Here is a 22,500-nt window from a genome sequence, read left to right on the forward strand (position 1 = left end):
ATATCTTCAACTGAAGTTTGAGCAGAGATGGGTGGTGCTTAGATAGAAGCAGCTTCTTGAATTAGATGGAGGTGGCTAAAATTCAAGGAGCCAGAAGGAAGAGGAGAGGGCAGAAGATGGAGAGCAGTAGATGGGGATCTAAAAGTAGATGAAGGCAGCAGAATATAGTAAAAAGAGACTTAACAGATCAAAGGAGCAAATTTTTCAGTTCTGGCTTTGCCACTTTTGACTTTAGACAAAACATTCTACCCTTAGTCTCCTATTTGTAAAATGAGAGAGGTGAATTAAGTTCTTTACTGACATCCCATGATTCTAAGATTCTAGGTCTCTAAGGCTTAAATTAGTAGATCTCCAAGTATGTTATCATCTCAAATATGCTCAGTCATTCATTAAGTAGCTACTATGTTCCAGACACTGTACTCTGGGAATACAAAGAAAGACAAAAGACAGGCCCTACTCTCAAAGAGCTCACAGTCTAATATGAGACAACATATAAACAACTGTTTTGTATTCCTTTGTTCTTGAAGAGGACCAAAATAACAGCACTATGTTAGAATTAACTTACAGTGTATCCACCTATGGCTGATTAGATCCATATGAAATTGGAATCCTCTACATAGGTTGAGCATAAATAGTCCATATGAACATTTGGAGTGGATCCTCTAACTTTGAGCTACTTCAATTCTGTTTTGCTCATAGAGCACAGCACCTTCTCTGCTAAGTACTTGACATACTGGGTGGTCCTGTACAAGTGTCTCCCATGTCATGCAAGAATTCTAAAGTTCTTAAGAGACTTTGAGAGTATGCTTATATTGCTTTTTGTGACTAACATGCAAGTGCTTGCCCTGTTTGAGTTCTCCATAAAGCAATCTTTTTGGCAAGCTTATGTTTGGCATTTTTAAAATGTGGCCAGCCCAATGGAGTTGTACTCTCTATGGTAGTTTGAATGCTTGGCAGTTCGGTTCAAGAAAGGACCTCAGCATCTGATATCTTATCCTGACAAAAACAAGTTACATACAAATGCTTATTGACTGATACAGAATACATATGAAATAATCAAAAGGGAAAGCACTTGTATTAAAAGAAGATCAGGAAAAGTTTCCTTTGGAAGGTGAAGAGAGAGTGAATTCTAGGCACAGCCAGAGAAAATACTTGGAAGCAGGTTTCTTGTTTGAGAAAAGCAATAGAGTCCAATCTCATTGGATTGAAGAGTACTGGGCTGAGGAACTTCCTTCCTTCCTTCCTTCCTTCCTTCCTTCCTTCCTTCCTTCCTTCCTTCCTTCCTTCCTTCCTTCCTTCCTTCCTTCGTTCCTTCCTTCCTTCCTTTCTTCCTCCCTCTCTTCCTCCTTCCCTTCATTCCCTCTCTCCCTCCCTTCCTTCCTTCCTTTCCTTCTTTCCTTCCTTCCTTACAAGAAGACTGAGTTTGGAAATCTCAGGCCTATAATAAATACCTCCTTCTCAGTCACAATATTGCAAATGAATTCTAGTCTTCTGGCCTCCAAATAGGTAGGTCTTTCCCTATCCTGAGACTCTGTGAACATGAGGGAGAGAGAAATGGATAGAATTTTTCCATGCCCCTTGGTTTTTCTGGACCCCCCCTCCCAAAATTATATATCCCTGTTAAGCCTCAAAACATCTCTCTATTTGGGCTTCTTCCTTCTTTTATTTGCTATCTCTCGTTCTGTCCTTTGACACTCATAATGCTGTTCTCTTTGATTAGAGACTACATGGGAGCGGCCCAACGGTTCTCCTCGGACCCCATCAAGCCCTGGCCCTCAGAGGAACTTTCAGCCTACAGCAGGTACTGTCTAGTTGCCATCTCCTAGCAAGCAGATCACAACCTTAGTTCCTCATTAGAAAGCTCAAAATAATTAGTTCCAGCTTCTGAAACTGATATAAAGATTTGCCCAAATTTTCAGATATGGTTGATCTAGTCTAGGCATTTAAAGTAATGGCCATAGATAGGGAACAAAGACTGAACATAGTCTCCTAATAAATTATGGAAAGTTTTAGCCTTTTACTATAGTGTGGAAGACAACTCTGATAGTTTTTAAATTCTAATGGAATCAAACTAATAAGAAATGCCACAAGGTCTGGTGCTAGCGTGGCTTCATTTTATGTAGAGTTTGGTCAAATTGATGAATATCATGTTATTTAAAGGTTGTCATTAAGGAGAAAAAAATGGTGGAGATTTAAGCAGAAGGGCAAGATTAGTGAGAGAAGAGTTGCAAACAGTAGTCATTTATGATTTCCCATAGTATTTATTACATTTGATGCAGAGCTGTAATGTCCGGACTAGCTTTCTGGAGATCTCTGGACAGGCCTTGGTCTTAAGTGGAGAAATGATGAAGGCAGGAAAGCCATCATGAGGATGGTCAAGGATAGAGTCTCTCTATTTCAAGTCCTCTCAGCCCTTAAATACTTTAGTACAATTGCATCACTACAGCACATTGAGTATGTGCCAATTGTAGAACCATTACATTACCATATACCATATACTAAGTATATACCAACTAGAGTGATTACAGCATTACATCACACTAAGTATATGTGAACTAGAGAACCATTATCTCATCAGTCACACTGAGTAAACACCCTGCTGTAAGTATTCTTGCTTCAAATATACCTTACCCAGAGTTCCCCCACTATCTATGGCCCTCTACACAGAGCCTATCACAAAATGGACTCTGTGGTCTAAGACACACAGAAAGTGACATCTATATAATTATTATTGTCTATGTACAAGTTGGATTGTATATAAGTTGTGTTTCTGTATGTTTTGGGGGATAAAAATCAGTTGTGGAAATTGTTGAGAGGACTGTGAAATATGATCTTTTTCCTGGCTTATTCAATGTTGGCCAGATGCTAATCTGAAAAAGAAAAAAAGACCTTTTTTCCCAGATATTATAATTACTGAATACAGCTGGAGGCACTGAATCATATCAATATTGATATTTTCACTAAAATAGAAACCAAAAGACACTACAAACTTGTTGTAGTTGTTTGTCCTTGGTTCTCAAAGAGGACTTGGATGTCGGAGAGATAATGCCATGACGTGCAAGTGAATTGGATTGAAGTGAGGGAGAACTGTGTAGTTACCATTTTTACTTTTTGCTCTAGAACCATCTAAATCCAGTGGCAAGATATTAATCAGTCTGACTGGACAGGGTCCTAGATGTAGAGGGAAACCTTGGTCTTTTAAGCTAAGAGTGTTAACAGGTCTCAATTTGCCTGGGGCAGCACCCAATTAGCAATTAAAGCTAGGTAAAAAATGAGCTATTAGGAAGTTACAGCTAAGAAAAAGATGATACAAAAAGTTTTCCCCAGAGATGGAATCAAGATGGTGAATTGAGAGGAAGCCTTTTTGCATTAGCTCCCCACTGCAACTCCTTTACAATAACCTAGAAAATATGCCAGACTGAATTTTGGAAGAAAAAGTCACAGTGAGTCATTTTGCAGCCCAGAACAGTTTAGGAAGACAGATAGAAAGCTTTACTAACACTAACAATGGGGCTTGCCAGAAACACAGTGTAGTCAGTAGTGGCAGGAATTAGAAATAACCTAGTACCTAGGGAAAGAAAGGGAGACAGAACATTGGGACAAAAAGAGAACCCAGGGAATCCTTGAACTAGCACTAAGATCAAAAATGTGTACTCTGATAGCTCTATTGCCCATTGCTCACTTCAAATTCATAGATCCAGGGCAGCAAGTGTTGATTGTCTGAGGCTCTAAGTGCAGGAGATTCAGTTCTAGTCTTTAGCCCCACACATAAATCACAGTGGAATAATCAGAGCAGATCAAGATCAAAAAGGGGTTGGGTTGCTCTGAATCTTCAAAACCTCCCAGTGGACTAACAGTGAGTTCAGCAACAGTCTTCTGCAACTTGGCTATACCTAACAGACCCAATTTGAACAGCTCAGACCAGGAGGTTAGTGAATAGCCTTTTTCCAGATGATACTACTTTGGAAGTACTGAAAACTTTTAACACCCCTCCCTTCCCTGCATTGAGCAGTGAAAGCAGCAAAAGGCCAGATATCCCAGCTAGAAGTGAATAAACCTAATACTAACTTAAAGTAAAAATTCAAGAAATAGCCTAGATAAATGAGCAAAATATAAACCTGACCATAAAGGACTATTTTGGCGATGGTGAAAACAATGATTTCAAAACATCTGTAAGCAAAATTTCAGGGAAAAATTCAGTCTGGACACAAGCCCAATAAGCATTCCATAAAGAGTTAAAAATTTAAAGGAGATTAAAAATGATTATAAAAACCAAATGAGAGCTATAGGAAAAAGATATGAAAAGAAAATTAGCAGCTTGGTAAAACAAGCACAAAACTTTTTTGATGAATATAAGTAATAAAAAGATCATTATAAAGATAAATTATAGTTTATATTTCAATGTCTATTCAAAAACTTAAAGAGATAGAAAAAATCTACCTAAAAAGGCATTTCAAGTTAAATCAACTTTAATAATTAGTGGATCTGACTACTAAAATAAGCATTAGGAGGAATTGTGGAAAAATTTACCCAGGATCAAGAAATTAAAGAATACAAAGTCTTTTATACTACCTAGAAGCCTCATGCCTAAATCTAACAAATATCTTTTTTATTTTTTTTTCTTCATTTTATGCTATCATGTGCAATATATAACAACTCTGACACCCCCAGCTATCTCTACAAAAAAGTGTGAAAACACATCATTAAAATCATTTAATTGCCTGAAGAAAGTTGTGAATTGAGGGTTTCTATCTTCAATTTAGTCCTTCTCTTTGTGTGGTATGGCAAACCACAATTCAAAAAATAAATACTCAGATATATCTTAAAGTGAAGAATAGAAGTTTTATTAGAATCTGGGGAGAAATGGACAGTCATCTCACTGAAGCCTCAGACAAAGGAGGGCCAGTCTCAAAGGCTACGAGATAATTTAAATGGTCAGGGAGAGAAAAAAAAATTACCGAAACTATTTGCCCACCCACTCCTGTTAATTCTCCTAAAATTATTGGCAAACTAGACCTTTATTCCTTTATCTGTCTCTGGAAGAAAGGTGGGCTTTTGTGACACTTGGGTCGTAGTTATGCAAGACTTGTTTCGAAAGAAAGAGTATTTTGCTTCTAAGGTTAATAATCAATTAAAATAGTTTAAAGAGATTTGATTTTACCTTAGGCTTTTCTCAATCAACAAATAGAGATTAGCCATTTTGTAGACTTCCCAAATATCTCCAGGCCATTAGATAGTCAGATTCTTCTCCAAGCAATTAAGTAAAAATCTTTTGTTCTTCTTCCTAATGATTAACAGAACTTTAGCACTTTGTGAAGTGATTATTCTGAGAAGTCCTCAGTTTCCTGTTTCATTCATCTTGAGCCTTATATTTTTGTTGCATTCAATTTGGGGGGGGGTGTCTATGTGTGTAGTTTTTCTTATAATTTACATTGTTGTAGTTATTGTATATATTTTCTTGGTTGTGAGCCATTCTGAATCAATTCATGTAGTTTTTTTTTTTTTTTCTGTGCATCTCCATATTTATCACATACATCATTTTTTAAAGCACTCCAATATTGTAGACTACTATTTCCTGCAAAAGTTTGACATATAGAGCATTTACAAGGAAATGCCAGGATCACAAAGACAAGAAATAGCTTTTGCTTTCTAGAATTTCACAGACTAACACCATGCAAACAACTATGCACAAATAAGATATAAATAGGATAAATTGGGTGTTAAGAAGGACTAGGAAAGATTTCTTGGAGAAAGTAGAGCTTTATCTGAGTCTTAAAGGAAGTCAGTGAATCCAGGAGGGAGAGTTGAGGAAGGCAGAATATTCTATGCATGGAGAACAGCCAATAAAAACTTGTCAGTGGAATATCTTGTTAAGGAATGGAAAGGAGGCCACTGTCATTGTTACAGCAAAGGCCAAAGTGATGGAATGAAAAAAAGACATATAAAATTTAGCAAGAGACTGAATTAATAATATTTGAATCAAAAGCATTTAAACTGGGAGAATAAGAAATATTTATATCAGTGTTTATTTTTGAAAAAACTGCTTTTTTCCTTCAATACCAGTAGGGCCACAATTTTCAAAGTCTTATATTGGTGCATAAGGAGTTAAAAATGACTCTGAAGAAAAAAAGAAAGAAGAGAAGAACAGTTATAGATCAACTATATATAGTGTATATATAATACACACACACACACACACACACACACACACACACACACACACACACAAAGGTGGTTCCAATTGACCATGAGACAGCACTGAGGGGATTGAAGAATTGATATCTGAAAGATCAAATCTTTAATAACAGTACAAAATGGAACAAAGGATACTTTCACAATTCATAGTCTTGAGGAAAACAAATCATTAAAGTAATTTAATTGTTTGAAGAAAGCAGAGAATACTAGGTCTCAGTACAATTAACAACCATTTGATACTAGAATCTTAAAGCCTTTTTTTTTTGCCTCCCTCCCAAATGCATGTTCAGATTATGGAATATATCTTGGTAAATATAATGAAAAAGAATAATATCAAATAAAGCAAAATGTGCTTGCCACTATTAAGGAAGATGTCCAGCACAGAGAACAAATGAAATAAAACTGGCCTGCAGATGGTTAGGTCCTCTAGATGTTCCTTTTTGTAGATGAAGCACTGATTTTGTCAAGTCTTGGAAAACTACAGAACATCCTAAATAAGATCTGTAATTACTAAAATAATAATAATAATAATAAATTGGCACCATTATCACATGGGGAAAATGGAAATAGTTAAAGAATGTCATCATGACAGAGAGTTGGATGGACAACATGTAGAGTTAGTTCATCAGTTCATATATCTAAAATGATAGTGCAGATCAATAATGAATAAAGCCTAGAATTGAATAAGAGGAAGAAGAGTAGTTTGGGAAATGGTGACTACAGAACTCACCCTGATACAGTGTTCTATCTCTTTAATAGAAATCATCTTCTGTTACAATGATTATGAGTAACAAAATATCACAGTTACAGAATTTCAGGATTGAAAATGCCCATACAGGCCGTTTACTCCAAAGTATATATAATTTTTAAAAGACATTCTTCCTGCCCTTAATAGAAATAGGGAAGTTTGAAAGAAACATGCATTTAGAAAGCAAAGGTAATGATTTCAGTTTGAACATAGGAAATTTTAGATATCTGTGAAACATCCTGTTGAGGATTCTAACAAGGTGGGGTTGGTGCTGACAAGTCAGGAGATAAAGTTGAAGTTTACATATAAAACCATGAGAGCTCATTACATCACCTAGAAGAGATATAGATAGAAAAGAAGAGGGCCAAAGATATGCCTTTGTGGGTATACCCACAAATAGGGGAAGGTATTGGATTATGGTCAAACATAGGAGATACAAGATTGAGCAGAGTAGTAGAAGCAAAACCAAGACAAGAATGTCATAAAAACCTAGAGGAGTGAGTTTGCAGGGATGAAATGGTGTAGTGTCGTACTGCAGAGATGTTAAGAATGATAATTCATAGAATCTTAACTTTAGATCTGGAATAGATTTTAAAGTTCATAGAGTCCCACTCAACTTTATTATTATTATTATTATTATGTATTATTATTATTACAGATAACAAAACTATAACTGAGGTTAAGTGACTTGGCTAGAATCATATAGTTAATGAAGGGTAGCATTTGCAGTCATACCTTCCTGATTGAAGGTATGCACCATGACATACTGCTTAAATTGATTGAGAAAAGGCCATTGAATTTGGCAAGTAAGAGATCACTGGTAACTTTGAAGGAAGAAGTGACAAAATTGAAAACCAGGTTTCAAACATTTAAAAAGTCTGTGAGGAGCCAAGATGGCAGAGAAGCCAGATGAAACTTTTTAAGCTCTTTTTCATTCCCTTTCTACCAACTATTTAATTCAGTCTCGAAAACAGCACTTGACTGGTAAAACCCATGAAGAATGGAAGTACAAAAACTTACCAGCAGAAGAGAATCTGGAATATCTCCAGAAAAGGTTTGACCGGAGGTGGTGGAGTAGACCAGCAAAGAACAGGGATAGAAACAGGAGTGGTGTGGCCTCTGCAGTTGGAAGATTTACAAAGAGCTCTCTGCCATAACTTGACTGCTTTGCTTCGGTGGTGGACCAGCAGAGAAGTTGGAGCCTGAGGTAGAGGGTACTCTGAGGGACACCAAAGCCCAAGAGGATCTGGCTGTGCCACCCAGTACCAGAAGTGACTCAGTGCAGACCATAATGCAGCTATTCGCGGCATTCGGCAGCAAGGGGCTCGTCTTGGGGGACAGTCACACACAGCAGGGGCACAGCCCAGGGCAGCCTCTCATCTGCACAGTGAGGGGCTCGGCCAGGGGTAGTGGAATTTCCCCAGCTTGACTGCACTCCCCAGGCAGAGACACTTCCAGTCTGGTGAGGGACAGGATGACTGCTAATACTCAAAGCAGGCATTTGTGTGTGTGTGGGGGGGGGCAGTGATACCTTTGTTCCTTAACCTCTAGCCCCAAGGTGGTCACTAATCCTCACAGCAGGGCTCCTCACAGGGCACTTACACAGCCTGGCAGTGATACCCAGGCATACTCACTTCCTTGTGGAGCTCTTCCCAGAACCCTCTTGTAGCTCTGGCCATTCCTTGCAGCCCATTGAGAAGACAAATATTGTTCATATAGCCATCCTTGCTCTGCAGAGGAAGCTGGTAACCTCCTTGCACTAAAAGCAGACCCTGAAGGTTTAAAAAAAAATGAGTAAAAAGAAATGAAGAAAACAATTGATAGCTTCTATGCAGAAAAAGAGTGGGTTTCCAACCCTGAGGAGACTAACAGCAGACAGCCTCCAGACAGTACCCCAAATAACACTCTCCTAGAAGAGACTATAAAAAATCTAAAAAGAGAATTAGAAGAAAAATGGGGAAAAGAAAGAGAAGTTATGCAAGAAAATAACAATGTCCTGAAATGTGAATTAGAAAAGGTAAACAACTTCCTGAAATATGAATTAGAAAAGGTAAAGAATTCATAGGAAGTGCAGGGAAACAGAATTAGGGAATTGGAAAAGGTAAAGAAATCACAGGAAAGTAGGCTGTGAATTGGAAAAGATAAGAATTCCCAAGAAAGTAGAATTTGTGAATTGGAAAAAGAAAATAACTCACTAAAAAACAAATTTAGTGAAATGGAAAAAAATTCCATAGAGCAAAACAACTCATTTAAAAACTCAATTGGACACATACAAAAAGAAGTAAAAAAAAGCTAATGAAGAAAATGAAGATCATTAAAAATTAAAAATCAGAACTGAACAAATAGAATTGAATGATTCATTGAGACACCAAGAATCAGTCAAGCAAAACCAAAAAAATGAACATCTGGAGAAAAATGTCAACTATCTACTCGCCAAAACAACAGACCTGGAAAATAGATCTAGGAGAGATAATCTGAGGATTATTGGACTTCCCGAAAATTATGATAAAAAAAAAAGCTTAGATACTTTTTTTTAAAGGAAATCATCAAAGAGAACTGTCCAGAGGTAATAGTACCAGAAGGTAAAATAGGCATTGAAAGAATTCATTGAACACCTTCTGAAAAAGATCCTAAAAAAAAAAAAAAAAACTCCATGGAACATTGTGGCCAAATTTCAGAACTATCAGACTAAGGAAAAAATATTACAAGCATCTAGAAAAAACAATTCAAATATCAAGGTGCCCCAATAAGAGTCAATTAAGATCTGGCTACCTCTACGTTAAAGGATTGAAGAGCCTAGAATCTGATATTTTGAAAGGCACAAGAACTTGGAATGCAGCCAAGAATAAACTACCCAGCTAAGCTGAGCATTTTCTTCCATGGAAAAAGATGGACATTTAATGAAACAGAAGAATTCCATATGTTTCTAAGGAAAAAAAACAGATCTAAACAAAAAATTTGATCTCCAATGGTAAGACTCAAGAGAAGCAGAAAAAGGTAAAAGGAACTCTTGAGAACTGTATTTTTGTTGTGGATATACATTAAGACTACATGTGTAATTTGATTCTAATGATATAACAAAAAAAAAGGGTGGGGGAGAAGTAGAAATGGAAAGGGGATAGTGTCAGAAAAAGGGAAAAGGGGAGATAAAAAGAGGGAAACTACATCCCACAAAGAGGCAAAGAAAACCTATCATATCTGAGGGAAGTTAGGGGGGAAGGAACATTGTGTGAACCTTACTCTCATCAGAATTGGCTCAAAGAGAAAATAATTGACATATTGCTTTACAGAAAATTCTCTCTCACCTCATTAAAAAGGGGGAGAGGAAAAGGGAAAAGGAAAAGAGTAATAAGGAAAGGGAGGAGGGAGAGATACTAAAGAGGGAGGGCTGCGTGACACAAGTGGGGCTCATAAGTTTAATACGGGGGAAGGGGTTCAGGGGGCAAGGGAAAAAAGCATAATCTGGGGATAATATGATGGCAGGAAATACAGAATTAGTAATTTTAACTGTAAATGTGAATGGAATAAACTCTCCCATTAAGTGGAGGCAGATAGCAGACTGAATCAAAAGTCAGAACCCTACAATATGTTGTTTACAGGAAGCTATATTTAAAGCAGGGAGATATATACAGAGTAAAGGTAAAAGGCTGGAGCAGAATCTATTATGTTTCAAGTGAAGTAAAAAAAAATCAGGGGTAGCTATCCTTATATCAGATCAAGCAAAAAGCAAAAATTGATCTAATCAAAAGAGATAAGGAAGCAAACTATATCTTGCTAAAGGGTAGCATAGACAATGAAACAATTTCAATACTAAATATATATGCACCAAGTGGTATAGCATAAATAGACAACAAAATTGTAATAGTGGGAGATCTCAACCTTGCACTCTCAGAATTAGGTAAATCAAACCACAAAACAAATAAGAAAGAAACTAAAGAGGTAAATCGAATATTAGGAAAATTAGGTATGATAGATCTTTGGAGAAAACTGAATGGTGACAGAAAAGAGTATACTTTCTTCTCAGCAGTACATGGAACCTAAACAAAAATTGACCATATATTAGGACATAAAAGTCTCAAAATTAAATACAGGAAGGCAGAAATAGTAAAGGCTTTCTTTTCAGATCATGATGCAATAAAAACTACATTCAACAAAATGTTAGGGGTAAATAGACCAAAAAGTAATTGGAAATTAAATAATCTCATCTTAAAGAATGATTGGGTGAAACAGCAAGTAATAGTCACAATTAATAACTTCACTCAAGAAAATGACAATGAGGAGACATCATACCAAAATTTGTGGGATGCAGCTAAAGTGGTAATAAGGGAAATTTTTATATCTTTAGAGGATTACTTGAAGAAAATAGAGAAAGAGAAGATCAATGAATTGGGCTTGCAACTTAAAAAGCTAGAAAAAGACCAAATTAAAAACCCCCAATCAAATACTAAACTTGAAATTCTAAAATTAAAAGAAGAAATTAATAATATTGAAAGTAAAAATACTATTGAACTAATAAATAAAACTAAGAGTTGATTTTATGAAAAAACCAATAAAATAGATAAACTTTTGGTAAATCTGATTAGAAAAAGGAGAGAGAAAAATCAAATTGTTAGTATTAAAAATGAAAAGGGGGAACTGTCCACCAATGAGGAGGAAATTAGAGAAATAATAAGGAGTTACTTGGCCCAACTTTATGCCAATAAATTTGATAACCTAAGTGAAATGGATGACAACCTCCAAAAATATAGGCTTTCCAGATTAACAGAGGAGGAAGTAAATTGCTTAAATAGTCCCATTTCAGAAAAAAAGAAATAGAGCAAGCTATTAATCAACTTCCTAAGAAAAAATCTCCAGGACCAGATGGATTCACAGGTGAATTCTACCAAACATTCAGAGAACAATTAGCTCCAATATTTTATAAACTATTTGAAAAAATAGGGAAGGAAGGAGTCCTACCAAATTCCTTTTATGACACAGACATGGTACTGATACCCAAACCAAGTAGGTTGAAAATGGAGAAAGAAAACTATAGGCCAATCTCTTTAATGAATATTGATGCTAAAATCTTAAATAAGATATTAGCAAAAAGACTACAGAAACTCATCCCCAGGATAATACATCATAGTCAAGTAGGATTTATACCAGGAATGCAGGGCTGATTCAATATTAGGAAAACTATCATTAATAACCAAATTAACAAAAATCATATGATCATCTCAATAGATGCAGAAAAAGCATTTGATAAAATCCAACATCCATTTCTAGTAAAAACACTTGAGAGTATAGGAATAAACGGACTTTTCCTTAAAATAATCAGTAGCATCTATTTAAAATCATCAATAAGCATCATATGTAATGGGGAAAGATAGCAGCCATTCCCATTAAGATCAGGGATGAAACAAGGTTGTCCGCTATCACCATTACTATTCAGTATTGTATTAGAAATGCTAGCTTTAGCAATAAGAGTGGAAAAAGAGATTAAAGGAATTAGAATAGGTAATGAGGAAACCAAGTTATCACTCTTTGCTGATGATATGATGGTATACGTAGAGAACCCCAAAGATTCAACTAAAAAGCTATTAGAAATAATCCAATTTAGCAAAGTTGCAGGATACAAAATAAACCCACATAAACCATCAGCATTTTTATATGACACTAACAAAATCCAACAGTTAGAGTTACAAAGAGAAGTTCCATTTAAAGTAACTACCGATAGCATAAAATATTTAGGAATCTATCTGCCAAGGGAAAATCAAAAACTATTTGAGCAAAACTACAAAACACTTTTCACACAAATTAAGTCTGATCTAACCAATTGGAAAAATATTAAATGCTCTTGGATAGGGCGAGCAAATATAATAAAGATGACAATACTACCTAAACTAATCTACTTATTTAGCGCTATACCAATCAGACTCCCAAAAAACTATTTTAATGACCTAGTAAAAATAACAACAAAGTTCATATGGAAAAACAAAAGGTCAAGAATTTCAAGGGAATTAATGAAAAAAAAAAAATCAAATGAAGGTGGACTAGCTGTACCAGATCTAAAATTATATCATAAAGCAGCAGTTACCAAAACCATTTGGTATTGCCTAAAAAATAGATTAGTTGGTCAGTGGAATAGGTTAGGTCCAAAGGACAAAATAATCAATAACTCTAATAACCTAGTGTTTTACAAACCCAAGGACCCCCGCTTTTGGGATAAGAATTCACTGTTTGACAAAAATTACTGGGAAAATTGGTAATTAATATGGCAAGAAACTAGGCATTGACCCACACTTAACACTGTACACCAAGGTCAGGTCAAAATGGGTTCATGACCTAGGTATAAAGAATGAGATTATAAATAAATTAGAGGAACATAGGATAGTTTACCTCTCAGAATCAGATTCTGGAAGAGGAATGAATTTTATGTCCAAAGAAGAACTAAAGATCATTATTGATCACAAAGTAGTAAAATTTGATTATATCAAATTGAAAAGTTTTTGTACAAACAAAACTAATACAGATAAGGTTAGAAGGGAAACAATAAACTGGGAAAACATTTTTACAGTCAAAGGTTCAGATAAAGGCCTCATTTCCAAGATATATAGAGAATCGACTCTAATTTATAAGAAATCAAGCCAATCTCCAATTGATTCAAAGGATATGAACAAGCAATTCTCGGATGAAGAAATTGAAACTGTCTCTAGTCATATGAAAAAATGCTCCAAGTCATTATTAATCAGAGAAATGCAAATAAAGACAACTCTGAGATACCACTACACACTTGTCAGATTAGCTAGAATGACAGGGAAAGGTGATGCAGAATGTTGGAGGGGATGTGGGAAAACAGGGACACTGATACATTGTTGGTGGAGTTGTGAATACATACAGCCATTCTGGAGAGCAATTTGGAACTATGCTCAAAAAGTTATCAAACTGTGCATACTCTTTGCCCCTGCAGTGTTGCTACTGGGCTTATATCCCAAAGAGATCTTAAAGAAGGGAAGGGGACCTGTATGTGCAAGAATGTTTGTGGTGGCCAGAAACTGGAAAATACATGGATGCTCATCAATTGGAGATTGGCTGAATAAATTATGGTATATGAATATTATGGAATATTATTGTTCTGTAAGAAATGACCAACAGGATGATTTCAGAAAGGCCTGGAGAGACTTGCATGAACTGATGCTGAGTGAAATGAGCAGGACCAGGAGATCATAATATACTTCAACAACAATACTATATGATGATCAATTCTGATGGATGTAGCCATTTTCAACAATGAGATGAACCAAATCAGTTCCAATAGAGCAGTAATGAATTGAACCAGCTACACCCAGTGAAAGAACTCTGGGAGATGACTATGAACCACTACATAGAATTCTCAATCCCGCTAATTTTGTTTGCCTGCATTTTGGATTTCCTTCACAGGCTAATTGTACAATATTTCAAAGTCTGATTCTTTTTGTACAGCAAAATAACTGTTTGGACATGTATAGATATATTGTATTTAATTTATACTCTAATATATTTAACATGTATTGGTCAACCTGCCATCTGTGGGGTGGGGAAAGAGGGGAAAAATTAGAATAAAAGGTTTGGCAATTGTCAATGTTGTAAAATTACCCATGAATATATCTGGTAAATAAAAACTATTTTTAAAAAGTCTGTGAAAATAAAAATATATTTAACTTGAGTATTTTCTAGAAATTTTGCTATGAATAGCGGAATTTTAGGACAGTAATTTAAGTGGATAAGAGGATAAAAGGAAGTGTTTTTGTTTGGTTGGTTTTTCAAATTTGGAAAGCTTGTCAGCAACTTGAAATAAGTAAGTAGATAGGGAGAAATTAAAGATTAAAAAGAGGCATCATAGGGAAAATCTTCTGGAGGAAACAGTATCAAGGGTATAAATAGATGGATTGGATTGGATAGAGTACAGAGCCACCTGAAACTGGAATAACTGGAAAGAGAGAGATTATTTTTAGGGTGAACTGCTGCCTAATTGTCTTCATCTTCTTGCACTTATTGAGTATTTGATCTCACATATAAAAGCTTTACATTTTTATTTCTATTTTAATCTAGATCTAAGATTTCATATTATAGTAAACTGCACATTTCAAATAAGAAATTTTAAAGAAAATCAAGGTTAGAGACATTTCAGTCAGTCAGTAAACATTTATTAAGCACCTACTATGTGTCAAGCACAATATTAAGCTCTAGTGTAATTAAAGTATGATCAAAAAAGTATTTGAGATGGTGAAGTAATGAGAGATGAAATATAAAATCCCACATACTCCATTGAAATCCTTGTAGGGGAAATCAAAGAAAACCCTCAAATTGGAAGGAAAAATCAGGACAAAAGGGAAAAATGACAAGAAAGAAAAAGGAAGCAAAAAAAAAAAAAAGTGAAAATAGCATGCTTCGATTTGTACTCTATCTCCATAGTTTTCTCTCTGGATGCAGGAGTGGCATTTTTCATCTCAAGTCTATTAGAATCATAAACTGCTCTTTGGGATCTTTGGGATTTCCCTTTTCTGCATGTTCACTAGCCATTCCTTAAATAATATGCAATAGAATTTTGCCAGAAACTAAAGAAATCCTCCATAAATCTATAGGTTCTATTCTTTTTAAAGAGAATTTGTACATTCTTTTAAGAAATAATTGGGATATTATTTACCACTCCTATACAATCAGAATCAACAAGTCCCACAATTTGAGAGCTGGTAGGGGACACACAGTGGTGATCTAGTCTAGACTATATATATCAAGGCATCCATTATACCAAACATGACAAACATTCAATCTTTCAAATTAGAAGGAATTTATTACTCTGCTTTTGGATAGTTCTAATTGTTTCATTTCTTTTTTTTTTTTTTTTTTTTCCCTGAGGCTGGGGTTAAGTAACTTGCCCAGGGTCACACAGCTAGGAAGTGTTAAGTGTCTGAGATCAGGTTTGAACTCAGATCCTCCTAACTTCAGGGCTGGTGCTTTATCCACTGTGCCACCTAGCTGCCCTGAGAGCTCTAATTGTTTAGGAAGCTTTCCTCCCTTGAAGCCATGTCTAAATTACCTTCTTGGCAACTGTCACTCAGTGTTCCTGTTTCTTCTTTCTGATATCAAACATAAAAAGAATAATCACTTCTCTATATGACAGCTTTTCAAAAACCCGAAGACAGGTACAATGGCTCTCTGAATCTTCTCTTTTGCTATCTAAAAATCCCCAGTTCCTACAAAATACTACCCGGACTCATAACCTTTCACCATTCTGGTCTTTTTTTTTTTTTTTTTTTTTTTTTTTTTCATCTTCTTCCTCTGGATACTTCTCCAACTTATCAGTGTTTTTCTTAAACCATTGTACCAGGAAAATATTCTACATGAAGTCTGATGAGATCAGAGTACAGTGTAATTCTCACTTCACCATCACCAAAATGTATGCCCCCTTAAGGAAGCCTCTCATTAGCCTTTTTGCTGCTCTGTTACATTGCTAATTGAGCTTGCAATTCACTAAGTCCCCCCTCCCCCATGTCTTTTTCAGAGCCATTGCTATTTCATTATGCCTTCCTTCTCTTAGAATTCGGAACTGAAATTTTCATATCCAAGTTCAAGATTTTGTAGTTACTCTTGTGTAACGTGCTCTCCTGGCAGTTACAATTACTAGTCTGTCCTAGACCCACCAGAGTACCTTTGACCACTGTCCTTTGCAGTGTGAGCTCTACCCGGCTCGCCTCCTCTGAGGCCTTCTAAGGTCTCTGGCCACAATCTCTTGAATCTATAGCTTAATAACCGGTAGCGCACTCAAGAACAACCACGTGTAATCTTAAAAGCCTTTATTATACCTACTCACATAATGCCCTAACTGATGCCCTGACTTGTTGGTTCCCTGGTGAACACCTGGTCAGAAGACCCATGTGTTCACTACCAAAATCCTTACCTCTTTCGGCTACCCATCTTGGCTTGGCCACCCAGGCTAGGAGCCAGGGTGAACAGCAGGAGGTTAAAGAGGGCGGTTGCTGCCTGCAGTGGGCTTATATAGGGCCTGTGAGGTCACACACACAGTCAATCAGCGAGAGAGTCACCCATTACGAAGCTATCTCAATATGGCCAGGATCCCGCCCAAGGGCAGTCCTAATATCCACAGAAATTATTTCTGGGCCTCAATCCCGATGCACTGTGTCCGCCCATTTAAAGGGCCCTTACAATTCCCTTTCTCTTGTTTTGCGGGAACCGCACATCTCACCAAGCTAAACTTTTAGCACCAGCTATAGTTCACTTGGTCCATGAGATGACAGTGTTATGCCCAAGGAGGTACAAAGCAGCAGATCAGTAAACAGAAGTATGACAATGAGAACCAGGCTCAACAGTGGCCCAAGTGTTCAACCCATTCATCAAAGTCATACTCGAGATAATAAGCCAAAGAGGTTGGATGCCAATGAGGTAGGATGTCAACACTGAGGTGGGAAGTCAACAAGGTAAAACATCACAATTCTAGTTAACAAATATCAGTGAGGTAGGTTGTCACAATTCTAGTTACATTTATCACAGTTCTAGACCAATTCTAGTTTCTTACAATTTTCTGTTGCACTTTTCACACTCCTAGAACAATTCTAGCTTATCACAATTCTCAATTGCACTTGTCACAATCCTAGAGCAATTCTAGTTTATCACAATTCTCAATTGCACTTTTCACAATTCTAGAACAATTCTAGCTCATCACAATTCTCTATTGCACTTTTCACAATCCTAGAGCAATTCTAGTTTATCACAATTCTCAATTGCACTTTTCACAATTCTAGAACAATTCTAGCTTATCACAATTCTCTATTGCACTTGTCACAATCCTAGAACAATTCTAGTTTATCACAATTCTCAATTGCATTTGTCACAATCCTAGAACAATTCTAGTTTATCACAATTCTCAATTGCACTTTTTCACAATTCTAGAACAATTCTAGCTTATCACAATTCTCTATTGCACTTTTCACAATCCTAGAACAATTCTAGTTTATCACAATTCTCTATTGCACTTTTCACAATTCTAGAACAATTCTAGATTCACAGGTGCACATAAGCAAAGTCATGTCCAGTAACATTGTCTCAATAACAATGGCAGGTGGGTGTGTTGGTTTTTCACCCACTAATTTAAAAGCATAGTCCTTCAATAGAAAGCATAGGGCAAAGCCTCTCCCCAGGCCACCATATGGCAAGTAGCCATGGGAGAAGCAAGCAGGCCCATTGTCCATTTACAGTCTTTCTTTATATTGCGTATCAGCCAAAACAGTCCATCTCAGCTGCAACACTGGAACTGTGTCTGCTGTCTCTGGTGTCACGGTCAGGAGGGACATTGCTGCCATCAGCGTCTGAAGGGCTGCGGACATCTGGCTGGTCTCTCTGGACTGTTGTCTGGTCCTTCTCTTGGATCCCCAGGTTACAAATGTCTCTGGTGGGGATGAACTCTGCTGCTGGATCTGCACCTAGGAAGGAATGTCCCCGGGGCCCAACTTGGGCCTTTCCAAATGCCATCCAGGCCTTTCCACATCACAGTGGAAACAAAGTTGTTGTCAAAAAGATTAACAAAAGTCAGTCTGTCACTTAGCTGCACTTTCTGTGTATGCCCGAAGTGCATTGCTAAGGTAAAATGCAAAGAATTTAAAAATGTAAAACCAAAATAATTTAAAAGTGTAAAAACGAAATAGATTAAAAATGTAAAACCAAAATAACTTTAAAATGTAAAATCAAAATACTTTGAAGATGTAAAATCAAAAATGTTTAAAAATGTAAAATCAAAATTTAAAATTGTAAGCAATCACATATCCCAAAATTCCCTTCTCTTGTTTAGAAGAGATCTTGGGGATAGTCTGTGCAGTAATGACTTTACTAGAACACTGGGCTATATCCCTGAATTCTTTTGCCTAAAAATCAAAGTTTGAATTTCTGATACCGAATTGTACTCCAGGAGTGTGAATCAATAAATCTGATATTTTCCTCCTGGGTCAAAGATCACACACTGTCTATTTATTCTAGTGATTAAAATAGCAATTTTCCAACCCATTCTAGACATAAACACTGTTTTATAAGTACCCGTAGGGGGTTGGGAAATCAAGCTCACCTGTGGAAGTGGAAAATCCACGAGGTAATAAAAGAGGAGTTTCAACTCTCCAAAGACGATCCTAGCAGTTTTACAAGTATAAAATTCCACTCTCTCTAACTGCAAGATCTTATCCCTGTAAGGTTTCTTAGAAATTAACTGAACTGTATTTTTAAAACTTTTCTGATTATACTCAATACCCCACAATTCCTTTTTGCCTTGGGGCATAAAGCCTACTCCTGTCCTTTGAGATGAAGACACAGGAGTTTTGAATGGATTAATGGGCAGTGCAGATGGTATTATAGCCCTTCCTTTTCCTCCTCCCCCTTCTCCCTTGGCCCAAGAAGGTGAGGCAGAGGGAAGAAGAATTGGAAAATCCCCCAAAGGCTGATTTAAAATCAAACCTGAGCTTTGCACATAAAAAGAACTAAACTTCTTCTCAATGGAAGAGTAATCAATAAATTCCTTAAAACAACAATGCAGGAGGTAAACCAACAAAATGCTAAGAAGAATTTCTACAACTTTAGTCCATGTGGTTCGTTTATTTCCTTCCTCAGTTTCAGCCACTGGTTTGAACTCTTCCTGTTCTATCTGTAGTAACCTAGCTTTTTCTTCTTTCTCTAGCTCCATCTGTAGTTTAACCTGCAATTCCAGCAACTCTTGCTGTGGCATTTTATACTCTATACTGTCATACATACGCACTAGCTCTAGGTTGCTCCCTCTCCGAGCTATATTTAATGGGTGTGGGGATAGCCTTCTCGGAGCTTGATTACAAGCTTCCTGCTGTTCTTCAGTGGTGATCTTTGTTAAAAGATCTTCCATCTGGCTCTTTAACCTCTTTATATAATAAGCATTATGTTCAGCTGTGTCCTTGAGCCTGATCCCAGATTTACCTGGGTCCATATTGCTTCTCTGTCTTCCCTCTTAAGTGGCGTTTCTACCGGATCTTTCAGAATCTTAATTCTGAATATTAAATATTTTCAAAACCTGATAATTCCTTATGTGTCCACGTTGAGCGCCATTTGTAACGTGCTCTCCTGGCAGTTACAATTACTAGTCTGTCCTAGACCCACCAGAGTACCTTTGACCACTGTCCTTTGCAGTGTGAGCTCTACCCGGCTCGCCTCCTCTGAGGCCTTCTAAGGTCTCTGGCCACAATCTCTTGAATCTATAGCTTAATAACCGGTAGCGCACTCAAGAACAACCACGTGTAATCTTAAAAGCCTTTATTATACCTACTCACATAATGCCCTAACTGATGCCCTGACTTGTTGGTTCCCTGGTGAACACCTGGTCAGAAGACCCATGTGTTCACTACCAAAATCCTTACCTCTTTCGGCTACCCATCTTGGCTTGGCCACCCAGGCTAGGAGCCAGGGTGAACAGCAGGAGGTTAAAGAGGGCGGTTGCTGCCTGCAGTGGGCTTATATAGGGCCTGTGAGGTCACACACACAGTCAATCAGCGAGAGAGTCACCCATTACGAAGCTATCTCAATATGGCCAGGATCCCGCCCAAGGGCAGTCCTAATATCCACAGAAATTATTTCTGGGCCTCAATCCCGATGCACTGTGTCCGCCCATTTAAAGGGCCCTTACACTCTTGAATTAAATTTCAGTAGATTCAGCTCAATTCTTTAGCATGTCACAATCATTTTGGATCCTGACAAATCCACTATGTTTACTAATTCCTCAGCAAACTTGATGATAATACTATCTATATCATTGATTAAAAAGTTGAATCACACAGTGTCTAATACAGATTTTTGAGGTAAGCTACTGGAGATCTCTTGAAATTGAACATTATCACCTCCTTTTTAACTACAGTCATGAATACATCTTATTATATTATCATCTAAAAGGTATCTCTTCTCCACAATGACAGTGTCAGTTACAGTATCAAAAATTTTGTTAAGACATGGGTTTACTCTATCCATAGCACTCCCCTCATCTACTGCTTTATAATTCTGTCAGAAAAAAAGAAAGTTAATCTAGCTCTTTGTAATTACCATTTCCCTTCATACTTGTTCACCAACAATCTCTATAATGATCTGTTCCAGAAGTTATCCAGAAATTGAAGTCAAGTTCAATAGCCTCTAATTCTCCAGATTCTGTTCTCTTCTCTTTTGAGACATTTGCTCTCTTTAAGGGCAAATTTTCTGAAGTTTTTCACATATCACTGACAGTGGCTCAGTAGCTCTGTTTGCCCATTTTTTCATGACTAATGGATGTAAATCAATCAATAGTCATTTATTAAGTCCTTACTTATATTTCAGGTGCTGGGAATATAAAGTCAAAAGTAAAATTGTTCCTGTTCTTAAGAAACTTATATTAAACAGGAGAGCCAGTGTTGCATTTACAGATATATATATATAAAACACCTTCAACACAAGTACAAAGTAACATTGAAAGGAATGGTATTAGTAGCTGATAGACCAGGAAAGACAAATCAATCAGTTTTTTCAATCCTGGAAAATTAAGTTTATCAGAACCTCATGACTGGAACTTCCTACTTAACTTGTATTTTGACATTGCATTAGCCTCTCATAAGTCTAAAATTTGTTCTCCTTAACCGAGAAACCAGAAAAGTAAAACAAGCTTCAAGGAGCTGTACTTTCTCTCTCCTAGTTGCCCTCAATATTGATTTACTTAAAAATTTAAAAAACCCTCCACACCTTTTTATTTATCCTTATCTTCTCTTGCCAACATTAGGTTTACTAACTCTTTTCTTACAAGACTGTCTGGCTATTATTCATCTTCCATTTCCTACTTTAGCTTCTATTTTATGTAAATGACTTTTGAAAATCTAATCTGGATGACCAGTTGTCTATGTATTCATGTTGATCTTTTAAAGTAATTTCCTCCTCTACCATTTTTTTTCTGTGTCTTCAGAATTTCATTTTTTGAAAGCTTCCCATTTTTCCTAATCCAGTTTCCCCTATAAAATTTTGTCCACAATATGTTACCTTGCTTCTCCCTTAATATCTGGAATGCATTTAAGGCAACATTTAACTTTCTTCTTCTTCAATACAAATACTAAAATGGAGTGGCCACTATCTCCTAAATTTCCAATCATTTCTACCTTAGTATATAGTTATTCTTTGTTGGTGAAAATTAGTTCTAAAAAGAAAGTTCTCTACTTTTGCAAGAGAGAGCACTAGCAGATATTTGGAATCATTGCTGTATCATGTCTTCATGACAGACTTGTCTCTTTTTTCATGTATTTCCTATTTTTGGTCAGGTTGTTTGTAGTATACTTTAATGATATGACTTTTATTTCTGCCTCTTAATCTTCACCCAAATGTTTTCTATGATAACCTCCCACTCTTGATAGATCTACTCCTTCTTCATAATCAATGCTATTCTTTATATCTTCCTTTAATATAAAGGATTTATTCTTGAATCATAACCTATGATGTTTAATTTTACCTTTTTGTTTGAGACTTCCTTCTAGTTCATCTCGTTATGCATTTATGAATTTGAGGCT

At 36.5% G+C, this 22,500-nt stretch overlaps 1 protein-coding gene across 2 annotated transcripts in view; it reads left to right on the forward strand.

Moving 5' to 3' along the window:
* The window catches only part of GAS7 (growth arrest specific 7), a 270,755-nt gene that overhangs the window by 170,915 nt on the left and 77,340 nt on the right, over positions 1-22,500 (forward strand). For both annotated transcript variants that reach the window (XM_074312075.1, XM_074312074.1), the window contains exon 3: positions 1,721-1,801. In XM_074312075.1, coding sequence (XP_074168176.1) covers positions 1,721-1,801 — 81 coding nt within the window. The remainder of the gene's footprint in view (positions 1-1,720; positions 1,802-22,500) is intronic.

The sequence above is a fragment of the Sminthopsis crassicaudata genome, chromosome 4 (assembly GCF_048593235.1).
Source record: "Sminthopsis crassicaudata isolate SCR6 chromosome 4, ASM4859323v1, whole genome shotgun sequence".
Classification (NCBI taxonomy): Eukaryota; Metazoa; Chordata; class Mammalia; order Dasyuromorphia; family Dasyuridae; genus Sminthopsis; species Sminthopsis crassicaudata.